Source organism: Phyllopteryx taeniolatus, chromosome 6, assembly GCF_024500385.1.
Source record: "Phyllopteryx taeniolatus isolate TA_2022b chromosome 6, UOR_Ptae_1.2, whole genome shotgun sequence".
Lineage (NCBI taxonomy): Eukaryota > Metazoa > Chordata > Actinopteri > Syngnathiformes > Syngnathidae > Phyllopteryx > Phyllopteryx taeniolatus.
Window position 1 is genome coordinate 13,390,096 of NC_084507.1, and position 19,094 is coordinate 13,409,189.

A 19,094-nucleotide genomic window follows, 5' to 3' on the forward strand; every position below is an offset into this window, starting at 1 on the left:
ATGATCTCTGCGACATTCTACGCGCAGCAACTATTTTTGCCGTGTGCGCATCAAGTGACTCACTCCCAACCTGCGAACAGCCACCTGTCACGGCACTCACCCCTCCCGTCTCCCACCCCACCCACTTTTTTGCGGGAGCCGTTTATGCCAGCCCCGGCCCCTTATGATGGTGATCTAGGGGCTTATCGTGCTTTTTTGATTCAGTGCGCACTCATTTTTGAGCAGCAACCTCAGTCTTAGTCCACTGACCGTGGAAAGATAGTCTACCTCATAGGCTGCATCCGGGGTACTGCACTTTCATGAGTGTCAGCAGAATGGGAGAGGCAGTGCTCCATTTCTTTCACGGCGGAGATGGGAAAGATCTTTGACGACCTGGTCTGTGGGAGGGAGGCCGCTAGACAGCTGATGTCACTCGCAGGGTGGCCGAATTCTCGATCACTTTCAGACATCTCGCTGCAGAAGGCAACTTCAAGGACGAGGCACGCCAGGACATTTTTTGGGGAGCTCTTAATGACTCAATTAAGGACGAGTTGCCTTCCAGAGATGACCCCAATGGCCTCGATAAACTAACCTTTCCATAAGATTAGATTGTAGTCTCTGTGAATGTCGTAGGGAGCGCAACTCGAGACGCTCGACTCCACCTACCTCCCCGTCTTCACCGTTGTACGCTTCTAAGCCTAGCTTCGAGCCACAGCCTTCGTCCTCAGCCCCGCCCCTGGATGGCAGCGAGCCTATGCAGCTCGGACGAGCAAAACTCTCAGATGTGGAGAAGACACGCAGGAGGCCGGCCAATCTGTGATTGTATTATGGAGATGCTGGCCATTACATTGCCAAATGTCCCACACGTCCATCAAACTGGCGGACTCTCCAATGAGGAAGGAGGCATTGGTGAATCACTGTAGTTCCGCCTTTCGTCCCGTTTTAAGATGTCTGCTGGAATAACTTTTCCCATCTTCGCCCTAATAGATTCCGGAGCAGATGAGAATCTGATTGAACGCCGACTGGTGAATCAATTGGGAATTAATCTGCAAACTCTAACCACTCCAAATAAGATCCACTGCTCTCAATGGGCAGCTGATTTCTTGTGTCAAAGAAACAACCGTACCCGTTCCTCTCAAACTATCAGGTAACCATCAAGAAAATATTAGCTTTCATGTTTTTTGACCACCTGCAAGTTCTGATGGTGCTTGGCTTGCCTTGGCTGAAGACCCACAACCCCGACATCGACTGGACAGTGCCAAAGATAACCTCCTGGAGCAATTTTTGTCCTGCGAACTGCTTGTTGACAGCTGCGGGGCCTCTTAGTGATCAGAGTCAAAGTGATGAGCCTGATTTGTCTTGTGTTCATGTAATTTACCACGATTTGGCTCAAGTATTCAGTCAACACAGGCCACATCTCTCCCCCCGCAAAGACCATACGATTGTGCTATAGAGTTCCAGCTCGGTGTCTTCCAAGCCTTGGTCAATGACGTCCTGTGTGACATGATTGGCAAATTTGTGTTTGTGTACATTGATGACATCTTGATCTTGTCCAGTTCCAGCGCAGATCACGAACACGTTCATCAGGTTCTCCAAAGGCTTTTCAAGAGCATGCTCTACGTGAAGGCTGAAAAATGCGAGTTCCATGTTCCAAGGACCACCTTCCTGGGGCACATCATCGCCGAGGGGCAGCTCCAGATGGACCCAGCCAAGGTAGCCGTGATCACTGAATGGACAAAACCTTCTACATGAAAGGAGCTACAATGCTTCCTTGGCTTTGCCAATTTTTACAGACGGTTCATTCGAAACTACAGTAGAGTTTCAGCCCCCCTCACCGCTCTCATATCTACCTTGACACCTTTCCGTGGGTCAGAAGGGGCTGACCTGGCTTTTTGTCAACTAGAGAGACTGTTTTCCTCTGCTCCTGTCCTGGTCCACCCAGACCCACAAAGACAATTTATTGTTGAGATTGATGCATCGGAGGGAGGAGTTGGCGTGGTGCTGTCCCAGTGATCCCCGGAGGATGGTAAGGTACACCCCTGTGCCTTCTTTTCTCGCAGACTGTCTGAGGCGGAGAGGAATTGTGGGACCGGAGACGGGGAACTCTTAGCGGTGAAGATGGCATTGGAGGAATTGCGGCATTTTCTAAGGAGCAGAACACCCATTCATTGTGTGGACCGATCACAAGAATTTGGAATACATCCATTCTCCGAAGAGAGTGAGCTTCCCACGTGAGGTTTTATAAAATAAAAAGATAGCCCTGCTCATAAATAGATGCCTCATTCTTTCCATCAACGCACAATAGTATGTCAATCAATGGACAGCAGTTTGTCAAGCTCCACCCACACACAAACATTTTTAAAATAAAAGCCACACCTTCAATTAAGGTCTCCTTGGGAAAAAAAAACACACCTTTTTTTCAGTTGAACTGTTTACTACAAATAGACGCCTCCTTTTTTAGACGATGAACAGCAGCATGTCTAGTTCACCTATAGCCCACCCATCTCAAATGGCTTACTTCACCTCACCTCAAATAGACGCCTCCTTTTGCATTCAATAAATAACAGCATGTACAGCACCTACACACAAATATTTGTTCATATGAAGACCTGTCAAAAAATACCACACCTCAAATGAACACCTCTTTTTCAGTCAAAGGACATCCGTCTGTCTAGCTCAAGCTGCATACACTTCCGCTAAATAAACACCTTACTACACATAAATCCCTCCTGTGGCACAATTTGAGCAATATAATCTTCTCTTTATACTCCCATGACATGAATGGTTATGCAGTGATTTTGGAGTTTTGGCACAGGGAGGGATGGAGGGATGGGGGTATCCGGCAGACGAATGGTGGCCCCAGGCTCACGAGTGCTTTCGTGCTCACGCTACTCCATCGCCACTCAGTTGACCCACATCCCGCAAAGACAGGCTAATTGAGGGTGGTGGGAGAATGGCTATCGCCTGATCGTCACATGTTCATGGTTCCCGTGAGGGGCGTCGATCGATAGATAAACTATGCTTTACTCCGCACTGGCAAATAAGAATCAATGAATGGCAATGAGCTGCAGCTGTAAAATGTCAACAAAGTCATTAGATAAAGTGAGAGGGGGGGGGGGGGGGGAGTTACTCAAAGCAATTTTGTCATTAGTTTGATTCATTCTACTTATTTCTTTCTATTACAACATTGAATGAGAACAATAACTTTTAGTTCATATAAAATGCAGCCCTACAGGGGGCACAAGCCAGTGCAAACTGTAGGCCGGTCCCAAGCCCGGATAAATGCAGAAGGTTGCGTCAGGAAGGGCATCTGAGTTAAAACTTTGCCAAACAAATATGAGCGTTCATCCAAAGAATTCCATACCGGGTTAACAACGTCCGCCACCGGCGCCGTCAACCTGCAGGGCGCCGGTGGAAATTCAGCTACTGTGGGTCGAAGTCGAAGAAGAGTTGGAAAGCGGGTTCTTTGGCAGAAAGAGAAGTGGAAAGCACAGAGCCTAGAACTGAATGTGGGTACTTTGAATGTGATCAGAGAGGCAGGCAGGAGAGTACTTGGTGAATCTTCTGGCAGGAAAGGAAAGAAGGAGACTTTGTGGTGGAACCTCACAGTACAGAAAATCATACAAGGAAAAAGGTTAGCTAAGAAGACGTGGGACACTGAGAGGACCAAGGAGAGGCGAAAGGAATACATTGAGATGCGACATAGGGCAAAGGTAGAGGTGGCAAAGGCCAAACAAGAGGCATATGATGACATGTATGCCAGGTTGGACACTAAAGAAGGAGAAAAAGGATCTGTCTAGGTTGGCCAGACAGATGGATAGAGATGGGAAGGATGTGCAGCAGGTTAGGGTGTAAGGATGATGAAGGAGATAGAAATATGTTGACTGGTGCCAGTAGTGTGCTACATAGATGGAAATAATACTTCGAGGAGTAGATGAATAAGCAAAATGAGAGAGGAGGCAGAGTAGAAGAGGCAAGTGTGGTGGACCAGGAAGTGGCAATGATTAGTAAGGGGGAAGTTAGAAAGGCATTAAAGAGGATGAAAAATGGAAAGGCAGTTGGTCCTGATGACATTCCTGTGGAGGTATGGAAGCATCTAGGAGAGGAGGCTGTGGAGAATTTAAGGTGGAGGTGGGACTGTATCAGGGATCAGCCTTGAGCTCCTTCCTGTTTGCAGTGGTGATGGATAGGCTGACAGATGAGGTTAGACTGGAATCCCCGTGGACCATGATGTTTGCAGATGACATTGTGATCTGCAGTGAAAGCAGGGAGCAGGTGGAGGAACTGTTAGAAAGATGGAGGCATGCACTGGAAAGTAGAGGAATGAATATTAGCTGAAGTAAGACAGAATATAATGCATGAATGAGGGGTGGAGGGGGAAGAGTGAGGCTACAGGGAGAAGAGATAGCAAGGGTGGAGGACTTTAAATACTTTGGGTCAACAGTCCAAAGCAATGGTGAGTGTGGGAGGGAAGTGAAGAAATGAGTCCAAGCAGGTTGGAACGGGTGGAGGAAGGTGTCAGGTGTGTTATGTGACAGAAGAGTCTCTGCTAGGATGAAGGATAAAGTTTATAAGACAGTGGTGAGGCCAGCCATGATGTGCAGATTAGAGACAGTGGCACTGAAGAGACAACAGGAAGCAGAGCTGGAGGTGGCAGAAATGAAGATGTTGAGGTTCGCTCTCGGAGTGACCAGGTTGGAAAAAATTAGAAATGAGCTCATCAGAGGGAAAGCCAAGGTTCGATGTTTTGGAGACAAAGTTAGAGAGAGCAGACTTTGATGGTTTGGACACGTCCAGAGAAGAGATAGTGAGTATATTGGTAGAAGAGACCTAGAGGAAGACCAAAGAGAAGGTTGATGGATGTCGTGAGGGAAGACATGAGGGCAGTTGGTGTTCGAGAGGAGGATGCAGGTGATTGGCTTACAGGGAAAAGGATGACGCGCTCTGGTGACCACTAAAGGGACAAGCCGAAAGGAAAAGAAGAAAGAAGAAAATGAAACTGCAGTGTTGTTATATTGGTTCGAAATTGCTTACTAATTTAGTGCAAATAAATTATGTATGTATATATTTTTTACATTTAGATTATTTTTATTTTTAATAATAAAAACAGTTTAATTAATATACAAAACGACAAATACAATAAAATAAAAATAAAATAAAATAAAATGTTATACTTATTTACAATTTATTTGAATAATTCAATAGAAATATTTGTTAAAAACTAATAATATATGTATAAGAAAGTTTATAACTGTCATAAATCAGCATTAACATGCATTGAACATTTAACATGAGTAAATGTAGCGCGTTACTGCCAACCTTTGCATGTACTGTAGCGTACTGTAGAAACGCTTGGTAACGTAGTAATTTCGTTTGTACACCGCTAGAGGGCGACCAACATGAAACCTCCGATAGGCCCAGTAGGTACCGAAGAAGAAGAAGACGACGACGACTTTACTACTTCCGCTTCCGGTTGGTTTGAGAACAACGTTGTGTGAACGGGCGAAGCCGCGCGGCTAAATGCAAAGTGATCGAAAAAACTTTGTGCTTTATTGTGAGATAAACGTCTCAAAGCGGATTCTATCCGTTTGACTTGTACAACTCCGGTGTCCTCATACGGAATAACGGAAACAAGAAAGAGTCTGTAAGTTTAGCGAAGCAGCTATTTTGCGTCCCGTGTACGACTGTGTGCTAACATTGCTAACGTTAGCACATAGCCAGGCACTTTACGCGGATGGGATTGACTTTTGACAGCATTTGAAGACATGTCATATGCGATACTGTTCTTGTTTTTATTCTGTCATCTGCACGTATTGAACACATTGCTGTAATTTCCCCAATATTTGAACAAAAAGAACGTTTTGTGCAACGCTGGCTAAAAGTACGACTGAATGGCGCCAGTTTTACAACGAATAGTAATGTGCTGCTTCATAGCATCAACCCACATTTGTTATTTTTTGCGTCTCCTTTAGATTAGAGGATGTCGCTTCCTAAACGGGAGGTGGAGGAGTTGAGGCCATGGGTGGAGCGCACCGTGAAGAAGGTGCTCGGCTTCTCGGAGCCCACTGTGGTCACTGTTGCTCTACAGTGCGTAGGGAAGGGTATGGACAAAAGGAAAACAACAGGTACACTTGGATATTGAATTTATGCCCTGTAGTTTGTTTCACATGTACAGTATTATTATAATGGCCAGAACTAACCCGGTTCAATTCCGCTTGACGCAGTACATTTCCCACGGTCACGTTTAGTTGTCAACATGCATTGTTCACTGAGTTAGAATTAATCTGCTACCTTGCACTTTAGAAATAAACATAACAACTCCAAAACAGTGTAGTGATCATGATAAATTCATATGTGAGAAGCATATCTTCTAATAGTGGCCTCTGCTGTCATTGACACCGTGGACCAATTAATATGATGGGTCTGTCAATCACTTGAACATCTTCACGCCTAAACCTCCTCTAGATCCTGCATTTTAATTTTTTTGGTCAGTGTACATCATCCCAGGCACCATCATTTGTACAATTTGTATGCCGTCCCTCAAACAGCTTACTTTAACACGTCACCTTAAATATATGCTGTCTTTTTTCCCAGTCAGCATGCAGAAGCATGTCTAGCTCTAAACACATGTGCATTTCTACAAATAAATGCCTACTCTCAAATAAATTAGGGATAGTCGAATTATGGGTGTTGATATTCTGCATTTTCGTGCATATCGGCATCAACCTTTTTTATTAATTTATTTCTTTTTGAAAAATAACCCTTTAAAAAAATCCTATGGCAAATAAGAGATTGGTTTAAAGCTGGGTATACTTCAGGGAGCTCTTTATTTATTAATTAAAATTATCAGGTAACTTTATGAGATGCTGCTGACCCTGGGAACTCCCTGCACTTTTTGTTTTTGTTTGAACTTCAAACAGATAAGTGAAAGATTAACATTTCACTTCGGGCTGCACGATTATGGCCAAAATAATAATCATTCTTTTAGTAAGCCCATCAATAGGGTTTTCCAACTAACTTAAAAACACCTAGCCTCAAATAATACACCTCCTTTTTTCAATTATCAGGCAACAATTTTTCTAGATCCACCAACACATACGGATAAACGCTGCCTCCTCAAAACTGCAAGAAATAAATGCCTGACTACAAATAAACACCTTTTTTGAATAATATGACAGCAGCGTGCCAGGTTTCATTCACACAAGCATTACTGCAAATAAAGGCCTCTTCAAATAAAGGCCTGACTTAAAATTAATACCTCATCTCAAATACAGTAAGTAAGTAAGTCCTTTGTTCAGTCAAAAAGCAGCATCATGTGTAGTGTCACCCAGCCAGAAGTTGTAAAAATTTTGAATTAATTGTGCCTTTAATACCTGTACTCCATCCTTGCAAACCACTTTTGCTCAACATAATTGAGTAATTTCCCTTTTATCATAGAAAATATTGATTCTGAAAGGAAACTCAAGGTTCTCTAAAAACAAATCTGTCGCGATGGACACTTTTATGTTGAGCACTACATTTGCTTGAGGTCGTGTTCAGTTGTTGAACTACACTCAATTCCTCTCAGACCAACTGCACCCTTTCCTGAATGAGTCAGCTGGAAGTTTTGTGGAGCGTCTTTTCGAAGTGTTGGAGGAGAGCCGCAGTTCCCGTAGCAACAAAGGAAGTGGAGAAAAGACACGCAAGAGAGACCTGAAGGTAGAGAAGTAGCACCCAAACACAGATATTAATACTTTGACCTCAAACTTAAAGGTTTGATAGATGATGTGTTTTGTCTGCTGGTGGGGTGCTCTCAGGAGGTGTTTAGCGATGAGACGGAAACAGCAGGAGTGAAAAGTGCTGTGGCCACTGCTACTGATGGTACGGTCACCAAACGCAAACGGGTACCCCGCTTTCAGGAGATTGAGGAGCCAGAGGTCATACCGGGACCACCATCAGAGAGCCCGGCAATGCTCAGCAAAATGCAGGTACAGGAAAACCACCAGCATATGTGCACTGTACATTAGGGCTGCACAATAAATCGTTTGAGCATCGTCTTCACAATGTACGTCCACAATAGTCACATCGCAGTGTCCTGCGCAATGTTGGTGTATTGATATGCAGTCAATGTACTGTAAAATGAATAAGTGACCAGCAGAGGAACCTGGTTGGACATGCTAATAAGACTAGCACAGACGTTACTGTAAATTCTAACCCATCAAACAACCCACGGAGCAGCCTAGAGTGTTTATACTTCGTTTTTTGTATGTTAACTTTTAATGAGGACATGGGTTACCATTACACGCCTGCATTTACTATATCGCTCTTCAGAATTTTACGAAAGAATGCATGTCGCAACAGATTACACTTGGGGCAAGTGGGGAGGGCCACGGCATTATTGAAGAGACAAATCAGATGTATATAACATATTTTGCTTAAACTAATGCACTCAAATATAGAAATACTAATGTGTATGTTAAAACGCAGGTGTAAAATAACAGTTTGATTTAAAACGAATAATTTTAGAAACATGCTAGTGACTCTACAGCAAGGTTATTACACTAAAGGAAACCAACGAAATTGAAAAAGCATTTTAGTACGTCAATTGCGCAGTGTAGGCTGAGGCTCAGCGCGTGTCAGATCACACATCGTGAAAGCCTCCTTTGCACAATATAATCTTATTCCAAGTTTTGCACTGAGGCAACTGGTCATTCATTTTAACAAAGTTAAGACACACTTTTGTTCGCCGCCATTGGGCACAACCACGTCTTTGTGCGCGTTCTTATTTGTTGGTTTTTATGGCTGCTTCATTGGTTTTTGCCACTTCTTCTTCGAGGTCGGCAGACGAGGCATCACAACTGGGAACTGAATTTTTTAATTTTGAAGGATTCCGTGACAACCGGAACGTTAGTCCCGGTTCCAATTGGTTCTCGATGCCCAACCCTAATCACCTGTTTATACAATAGACATATGAAGATATGTGTAAAATTAAAAAGCCCAGACTCCTTTAAAGATAAATTTATAGGAAAACAAACAAACTATCATTAAAATAAAGTGTATAAATTGCAGTAGTAATGATTTATTCTTGTTCTTTTTGGGACTGTGATTTTAAATAGGTAAATTGGTTTGTTTTTCTTAGTAAAAATTGCAAATTAGTGTCAACAATCATAAACGATACATTTACATGATGGTGGTACACTTAGTCAATCATTTTTAAATGTATATCAATCATATGGTTGTGGTAATGCTAAAAATTAAGTGGATTTTTCCAGAGGAAGAGTGTGAGGAGCCCTCACTATAAAAACTGGCCCCTCTGAGTAAAAAAAAAAAAAGAGCAAATAAAAATAAAGCCTTTTTTTTAATTGGCCTATTTTGTCTGCAACTGCTTATTGCAGATAAACTTCTTGTTCACAGTAACATATTTTGCAAATATATCTTGAGTCACTGTCAATCTTCATAAGAAAGTATGGTATGCCATGGTCAGGTCATGCTATACCTCCTCAAAAAAGGGGGCGACCAAATCATGTGCTGGGCACTAGTGCATGTGCTACTAGTGCAAAAGTTAATGTAGAGCCCTGCTTAAAGCCTGCCAAATTTGAATGAATACAAAAAAACACTATGTACTTGAAAGCATTTGAGCTTTGTCACTGTTTTTAAATCAGACGCCATTCATTTTAATCTGTTATTTTTTGTCTTTATTTATTGTATGAATATTAGTGTAGTGTTATGTATTGTATATTTTTTGCTGCATGTATAATTTCAGCTGCCTCTTGGCTTGTGAAAGAGCTTTTATGTCTCAATACGCTTTTATCTGGTTGAATAAAGGATCAATAAAATGTAAAATAAGGCCCGCCCTCGAGCTGCTGGACTGTGATGTAAGACCTTTAACTGTCAATCAAATGACCCTGATAAGTTATATGATATATTATTATATTAATATAAAAGTATTTGAAGTTATTTTGTCAGTTTTCATTCCACTGCTTTTCCTGATGTTTTACAATTTTGCCGTGGTATCGTTTCAGTACCGGTATCGAGGTATTTTATGCAGGTATAGTAGCAAACTCAGAATTTTCGTATCGTGACACCACTATGTGTATATTATCCTGAATTTTTTAACATCACAATATATATCGCCGTGAAACAAAATGGCAGTCATTTTTTTCCAGTCTCGTGCAGCTCTAATGTACATGATTATGTTGTCACTAAACACTAATTTTCTGACTTATTTTCTGTATCATTAGATCAAACAGATGATGGAGGAAGCCACAAAGCAGATAGAACAGCGAAGGAAACAACTGAACATTGCATCTCCTGCACAGGTCATGACAGTGAACATTCACTATTTTGCATCTTACGAATGCTCCCAATTTATGACTTACAAGTATCACGTGGTTGATTTTTGTTTTTGCTTTGTGTTGCGAGCCAAAATGTGAATTACTAGCGACCTTCAGATACGCTGCTGCTGGAGTGAAGTGAACAAAAATGAAAGTGACAGTCACCAATGCATTTTTAGACTTTTTTTTTTTCTTTTCTTTTTGGGAACGGTTCAAACAGTCAAACAAACAAGTATAAAATTATTACACTCACAGGCAGCTACAGTAACCCATATCTCATGTCATCAAGATCAGACAAAGACTAACAGCTATGTTCCTGAGATCACTCACTCTGCCATGCCCTGTTGTTGTGAATTCCGGATTGTCCCAACGTACAGTTGCCATTTTCATATTTTCTTATGTTTTTATACAATACTGTGCTATTTTTCTTAATTAAAAGCTCTATTGAGGATAAGCGGTACAGAAAATGGATGGCTGGATGGTAACAAAAATGTTTTTTTCGGGGCTGGAACAGAATAATGGAATTTCAGTTCATTTGAATGGGGGACTATTGATGTGATGTAGGAGCAAATTGAGTTACAAGCTTGGCCATGGAATGAATTAAACTTCTAAGTCAAGGTACCACTCTATATGCCAAACTGGGGTTATCATATCAAACACCTTATTACATTACTATTGAAAATAAATGGCTTACAAATTGAGTTCTGAAAAATCCACCCAAAGTGCAAGGACGTTAGCGTCTATATTGCCGCTTTGCAATATGTAAAAATACCAATTGCTACTTTCCTGTTAGACATTTCATTTTTCGACTCAGTGGTACATAAATTCTCATTTTAAAAAAAATACATATTCCGCAGACGACTGTCTCGAGTTGGGCAATTACTGTACCACGTGTAGATCAGGCGCCATCTTAGGGTGTTACACAAAGAGCACAAAAATATGCAGTGTGTGTGTGTTTTTTAGTGACGTTTGTTCTACAGGGGTTGTTGACTGTTTTTTCATGCATTTAGGGATTGATAACACAGTAGCAGGGAGAAAATACCAATGCAGTGCTGACACTTGCTGCTGCCTCCTTTCTAACCCCGCAGACACAAATGGAATCTCCGATGTCCCGCCTTCTCTGCCACGCCGGTGGAGGCGGGTCCATCATGCCCTCGCAGGCTGCCAGCTTCATGAACGACGCCATTGAGAAGGCTCGCAAGGTCGCAGAGGAGCAGGCGCGCCTCCAGTCCCAGATGTCCATGAAGCCCAACATCCTTGGAGTGTTGGGAAACGTCATCCCTCACAACTTTGTGGCACTGGCCAACCTTCACGCCATGGGAATCGCCCCACCGTAAGTAATACCATAAAGTACTCAACGAGGTGCAAAACTGTGTGTGGATGTTCGGTCATTGAAAATGTTTCCACCTTCTTTCTCTCTGCTCTTCTAGGAAAGTGGAAGTGAAGGAAGTGAATAAGCCAACGCCGCTCATTCTGGATGACAAGGGTAGAACAGTTGATGCCACTGGCAAAGAGGTTGAGCTCACACATCGTATGCCCACGCTCAAAGGTATGTCAGTTGTTGCTACATAATAATAAAAAATAGGCATTTTTGTGATCGTAAAACCAATTTTCCCTTAGGAAATAATATCAATTGTTTTGTTCCAGGCTCAAAGTGTCACTGTTATAGCGTTAATAACTGTACAGGCATCATTTTAAGTACTGGATAAGAAACTGAAATAAAGTTGCCTGGCAGACACGTAATGGGGGAACGAGATGTTTGCAGTGCAACACTGCCATTGTGAAGCGATTTTGCGGTATTATTGAATATTACATAACATTTATTTGAATTTGTAATCAAAATTTAATCATGATTTCAATTTTGGCTTCTCACGATCATAAAAACGTTATATTCGAAGAAAAACGATTACCGGTGCCGTGTCACCGGTTGTGTGTGCAAGTTCAAGCGTTGTAAACACACCCTGAATGCACCCTTTGTTGTGGGGCTGCACAATTATAGCCAAAATAATAATCACGATTATTTGATCAATATTGTAATCATGATTATTCTTCATGTTAGGGAAAATATTTTATTGCACTACGTATTAACAATGTCAGTTTTCAGTTGAAAATTAATCTTTAACTATGAATAAATGATAAATGCAAAAAATTATAAATTTACCCAAAGAAATTCGACTTTAGCAAGTGCTAACTGATTAAATGTGCTATCACAAAGTGCACTCACAAATTGCAACTTAATGGAAGCAAATACATTAAAAGCAGAGAAGGCAATAACATTAGGCTGTAAGCACAGACATTTCATTTGAAAATCCCCGTCGTCAATATAGTGAATTGTCAAAGGCAGTCTGTCTCCGTTGTTCTGCTTGACCATTGGTCAGTCGTGCACAGTCACAAACTGCAAAGAACTAGACAGTTGTGATTACCCTCTCTATTTACTCCTGGAGTTTTTTCTTTGCGGTCAGGCCAGCTGAAAAGTTGAAGTCAAGGCAGCCGCTACAACGATTATCAATAGTGTCTTACTTACTGTGACATACCATCTCTCCGCCAACATGCTGAGAGGTCTAACTTAAAAATAAAAGCTACATATATTCCTACATTGGACATCAATGCCATTTTAGGCTTTAATTTTGAAGTTGGCACTTGAGTGCAGTGCCTGAGCTTAATGAAGCCTGCACCATACGTTCACCCCCTTGTGGCTGGCTGACTAGGTTGTGGGCACTATGCTGCAGTGCATAGTGCATTTGAAATGTAAAACATGGTGGCAGCCAAAATCGCGATCATGATTCAAATTCGATTAACTGTGCAGCCCTACTTTGTTGCTTGTAGCAAGCGTGTGACGCATGTTCTTCTGCCCTCCCTGAGCATTATTCAAGTTGTTTTTTGAAACCCCAGTTGGAGTTAACTGTAAAACTAAATGCACAACAAAAAGATTTACTCACATTGTATTTTTATATACAAGACACACGTTTTAGATAGCTTATGCTATCAGTCAGGCGGCACGGTGGACGACTGGTTAGAGCGTCAGCCTCACATTTCGCAGGACCCGGGTTCAATCCCCGGCCCCGCCTGTGTGGATTTTGCATGTTCTCCCCGTGCCTGCGTGGGTTTTCTCCGGGCACTCTGGTTTCCTCCCACATCCCAAAAACATGCATTAATTGGAGACTCTAAATTGCCCGTAGGTGTGACTGTGAGTGGTTGTTTGTTTGTATGTGCCCTGCGATTGGCTGGCAACCAGTTCAGGGTGTACACCGCCTCCTGCCCGATGACAGCTGGGATAGGCTCCAGCATTCCCGCGACCCGAGTGAGGAGAAGCGGCTCAGAAAATGGATGGATGGATGCTATCAGTCAATGTAAAACCCTGTTGACGGGCAAGCTAACATTAGCATTAGATCACGGGAGGGATTTACCTTCAAATAACGAATACTTAAACACGAACACCATAGTAACATATACAGACAGACAATATAACAATACTCATTGGCATGTGTTCTTCCTAATCTGAGAAATATCAGTTTAATAGTTTTCTATTCTTTTTTTAGCTTGCTGTAATACACAGCTCCATGTATGCATCGCACCCCACAGCCTCCAAGAGGCCAAGGCGCGTACAGCAGGAACAGCAGATAGTCATGGCTTTGTATAAAAAGAGACAAACGCTTTTTTTCACCTGACTGTCTGACATGAATCAGACTAAAATGTTCCTGTTTTAGGTTAATTAGTATTGCCAACATTATTTCTATTTGCTAAATGCCAGAGTATTGAGAGGATTTTTTAAAACAATATATAATAAACAATTATATACAACTTGTCATATAGGCAAAAGTAGAGACTACTGAAAAGTACTGTGTGGGTATATATTTATAATAATTTGCATACATTGTGTGTTTTGTGTAAATTTATAGTGTTAACTTGCCACAGTACCTAGAGTTGAAACCTGAGCGGATGGTAAATTAAACGCTTGTGGCTTATAGCTAACACCATCTTCATGGAAAACCACTATTATTAAAAAAGAAATACTGCAAGCAATCATATGTTATGAAATCTGTCCAATAACAGTTGTTTATAGTTGATGTAGTTCTTCAACAAAATGATGGTTCTATTGGACGCTGACATTTCACCTGTCTCCAGCTAATATTCGGGCGGTGAAGAGAGAACAGTTCCGTCAGCAACTCAAAGAGAAACCCGGGGAGGAGCTGGAGTCCACTTCATACTTTGACAATCGTGTAACAATAATAGCACCTCAACGGACTCGCAAGAGCTTCAAATTCCACGAGCAGGGTCGATTTGAGAAGATCGCTCAAAGAATTCGAACAAAGGTCAGATTTTACTCTACATTGTCCATTGTGTAACCATCAGATGGAATATTTGCAAAGTGAGTTTCCCCTATGTTTTTTCTGGCAGGCCCAGTTGGAGAGGTTACAGAATGAGATTTCCCAGGCTGCGAAGAAGACTGGAATCCATGCGTCCACCAAGCTGGCTCTGATCGCTCCCAGGAAGGACATTGGAGACAGCGAAGTGCCCAACATCGAGTGGTGGGACTCATTCATCTTGCCCACCAACATAGAGATGTAAGAAACTTGCACGCACACAGAAATAAAATAAATTAACAAGACAGAAACTATAAATCCTAACATTCAGTTTCATGCAGGGGAATCTCCAAGGTTAAACAAAATCTAATTTGCTATTGATATCAAATATTAAATTGACAATATACTATAACAACACATAAATATAACACTACATTTAGATCTTTGAGCTGAGAATGTTCTTTCAATGTAAAAAATATGTACGTTTGTGAGTCCTAAAGTGGTGGGTCCAACCTTTATGCTCTTTTTGAATCCAATGAAGAAAGCCAGAAACCAAACTTGATGAGGTGGTGCTTTTCGGAGTGACCAATTTGGTGGAACATCCTGCTCAAATTAGCCCTCCAAGTAAGTGTATGATGTGAAACTTCTTTATTTACTGCATCACAAACATAATCCTCAAGGACTAAACCGGTTACAGTGTTTGTGTGTGTGTTTTCTGCCCTCAGTTGACAAAGACAAGCCAGTCACTTTGGGTGTATACTTGACCAAGAAAGAACAGAAGAAGCTGAGAAGACAGACTCGACGGGAAGGCCAAAAAGAAGTACAAGAAAAGGTCCGTCTCGGTCTGATGCCTCCACCGGAGCCCAAAGGTAGCCACAAAAGCGTAAGAATAGTAGTCGAAATGAAGTAGAACATGGCTAACATATTGTATAATTTTTCTCAGTTCGCATCTCCAACCTGATGAGAGTGTTGGGGACTGAGGCAGTTCAGGACCCCACCAAGGTGGAGGCCCACGTCAGAGCACAGATGGCCAAGAGGCAGAAGTTAGTCGTCAATCACTCCACTCTTCAGTTACTTATAACTTTCCTATTTGATGAATACTTGTGCCTTTTGCAGAGCCCACGAGGAGGCCAACGCGGCGCGAAAGCTCACAGCAGAGCAGCGCAAAGAAAAGAAAGTGAAGAAGTTGAAAGAGGATCTCACCAATGGGGTTCACATTACAGTGTACAGGTTTGTAGGGAGCACATACACTTCAATCAAATGTGCTACAACTCTGAAATGGATCCAACAGAATCTTCTGTCCCTGCACAGGATCCGTAACCTACAAAATCCAGCTAAGAAGTTTAAAGTGGAAGCCAATGCCAACCAGCTGTACCTGACTGGAACTGTAGTTCTGCATAAAGATGTCAACTTGGTTGTGGTTGAAGGAGGTGAGGAGCTAAGACCAACGATATTGTCAAGCAGCATTGTGTGCGTTGTAATGCTTTTAGCTGCAAGGCTCGAAAAAAAGTTTTTCTTTGAGGAGTTTAGCTAATCATTTTTTCATTTGAGGAGCAACTTTCTAACTTTGCGGAGCAATTTTTTTTTGCAGGTTAAGGGCACAGGGACCCAAAGCAAAGGTTTTATTAAATACAAATACGACAATATAATGGGGGTATTGAATGTAGGCCTTTACCTAACGAATATTTTAGTCCTCCAGTATCCTCTTGAAAATTCTATCCAACAATCGAGTATTTGGATAAACTATATTTTTGCTTGGTTAAAGAGCAATTTTGAATACAAAAGAGAACAGTGAAGATGCTTAAGCTATATCTAAACAATTCAGCACTATATTGCTTTAAGTCTTTGGAAACTGTACCTTAAAAGATATTTACAAAACAAAACACGGATATCTGCTTAGAGTCCCTTTAACAAGGAAGATAAAATGCAATGTGTATCACAACACAAGCCTACGTAACGTATTGTTAGCGAATTTAATATAGCCTACCATCGCTAGTTACAATGTATTGTCAAGCCCCTTCAAGTTATCAATGATAGATACAGCTGCCAGTGCACTTTCAATCGCTTTCTTGAACAAATGGTAAGAAAACAAATGTGTAATAAGCAAATTCATACAGGAGCTCTCTGGCCAAAACTCTCACACACATCCTGCGGACTGGCTCACAGATTAGCCAGATAACTGCCAGCCAACTCTACAATTTCATTCGCTGACTCCCGCACTCAGCCAGGCAGGGGCCTCATCAAGCCATACACACTCAAAGTCAAAGACACTACAGTAGAATGTGAGGATGGCAACCCCAAGTGGACATATGTAATACCTGCACCTCACATGCATAACTTGTTGTGTTTAATAAAGCAAATAATTAGTAGAATACTTGAATCTAAAAATATTTGATAGCTGTAACCCTAGTATAGATATTTTGGATTGGCCTAGTCAAAGTCCAGACTTGAATCCGATTGAAATGCAGTGGCATGACCTTAAAAAGGCCATTGATGCTTGAAAACCCTCCATTTTTGCTGTGTTCAAACAATTCTGCAAGGAAAATTGGGCCGAAATATGTCCACAGAGATGTGAAAGACTCATTATAGAAAAACGCTTGATTTCAGTTTTTGCTGCTGAGGCCCAACCAGTTATTAGGTTTAGGGGCAATTACTTTTTCACACAGGGCCAGGTAACTTTGAATAGTTCTTTTTTTTTTTTTTTTTTTTTTTTTTTTTTTTTTTTTTTTGCCTTTATAAATGAAATCACCATTTAAAAACAGCATTTTAAGTTCCCTTCGGTTATATTTGTCTGATATTTACATTTGTTTAATGATCATAGATGTGAGAGTGGGGAAACTATGCAAAAATAGAATGAATTTGAGAAGGGCCTATACACTTTTTCAAGGCACTGTATGGAGTGTCATTATGTTCTGCTGTTGTACTTAATGATATGGCTGCTGTTCTCCTTGTGACTTGGTGTCTCTTATTTCAGGTCCTAAATCTCAGAAGAAGTTCAAGAAGCTCATGATGCACAGAGTTAAATGGGAGGAGCATAACTCCAAAAGAGACGGTAAGAGACACTTTTGAGTCTTTTTAACATACTGCAAGCTCACGTCTGACGTACATCCAGATCCAGACGGTGATGACGACACGAGGAGGAACAACAAGTGCTGGTTAATTTGGGAGGTGAGTGTCTCGTAATGTGCCCCATTCCCTCGTTAAACATATATTTGTGCTGGTTTGCTATAGTCCTCCAATGAATGCTCTTCTAGGGCACAGCCAAAGAGCGCTCCTTTGGAGATGTGAAGTTCAAGCAGTGCCCCACAGAAAACATGGCCAGGGAACACTTCAAAAAGCACGGCACTGAACACTACTGGGATCTGGCTCTCAGTAAGAGTGTGCTGGACAGTGCGGACGACTGAAGAGCTTAACAGACGAACACAAGCGCTTCAGTCTCAACACCTCACAACAACCCTCCCTCCTTGCCTCATTCCTTCCAAAAAGCCCCTGAACTTACTTCACAACTGACTGATTGACTTGAACTTGGATTGATTAAAAACTGTTCTGCAAGGACACGTGACAGTTTGGGGTGTTAGAAAAGGATGATCAATAAAACCTTTTTGGAACGTGGCAGATCATGTATGTATGTGTGTGTGAATGAATGTGTGTTTGTGCCTGTATGCCTGAATTTTTTTAGGATGTTCTGTAAGACTACATAGTGATATAAATCACTTGGCCAGATATTTCTGATGTGAGACCACTGAAAGTGTATTCTGAGTTCAGTTGTCAATAAAAGTCCATCCCTTCAGTAAATGATGGATTTCTCTTATTGTCAAGATCAATAACTCAAAAAAAGAATGCTCTTTGATATGTAGCCACACAGACTGTATATAAACTTTATTTAGATGAAAAAAATAACTGATTTGGACTGCGATTCTGAGTCAATTGGAATTGTCCATTTCTGAAGACATTTTAAAGTAGAAGTATTGTCCTTTTTTAATTTTTTTAAACATTTAAAACAGTTCCCTAATGTCCTCATAACATGTTTGACATGCTTTGGTCAAAGTACATCATAGATCAAGAATTCTAGACATTTCGTTGATGTGTTTGTTGTGGTCGGCTGCTTGCTTCAACTAGCGAGCAATCAAATGATACTGTTGAGTTTCGGTAGTTAACGCTAACTAGACCCACTTTCGATGTGTGCTGGAAGACTGGAATGGCTTACTCACAGGCACTTTTTCAAAAATAGGCAAATAGTGATGGCCCAATAAATCTAAAAGGTTCATATATGTAGGGCTGCAACTAACTAATAATCTGGCATTTATTTTGTCAATTAATCGGATTACAGTGTGGAAAATGCACAAGCACAAATTGATTATGATTCAGTTAGTGGTTTGGTCTGTGATTGTGTCTGAAAATAGGCAAAAGTGTTATTGTTTTTCAGTTTTCAAATGACTTACTTTGATTAAACCAAAATAATCAGTGCTTTCATTGAGCACAACAGAAATATGAGAAT

General features: G+C 41.4%; 1 protein-coding gene across 1 annotated transcript; it reads left to right on the plus strand.

Annotated features, from left to right (window-relative positions):
• Nucleotides 1-5,437: 5,437 nt before the first annotated feature.
• prpf3 (PRP3 pre-mRNA processing factor 3 homolog (yeast)) lies at nt 5,438-18,391 on the plus strand. Its single transcript, XM_061777407.1, has 17 exons — nt 5,438-5,623; nt 5,952-6,104; nt 7,547-7,677; nt 7,776-7,946; nt 10,200-10,277; nt 11,381-11,625; nt 11,723-11,841; nt 14,418-14,605; nt 14,691-14,857; nt 15,138-15,220; nt 15,322-15,465; nt 15,540-15,639; nt 15,713-15,826; nt 15,908-16,026; nt 17,571-17,648; nt 17,709-17,764; nt 17,851-18,391. The coding sequence occupies exons 2-17, from the start codon at nt 5,960-5,962 to the stop codon at nt 17,998-18,000; spliced, it is 2,088 nt and encodes a 695-aa protein (XP_061633391.1). The 5' UTR covers nt 5,438-5,623; nt 5,952-5,959; the 3' UTR covers nt 18,001-18,391.
• The last annotated feature ends 703 nt before the right edge of the window (nt 18,392-19,094 follow it).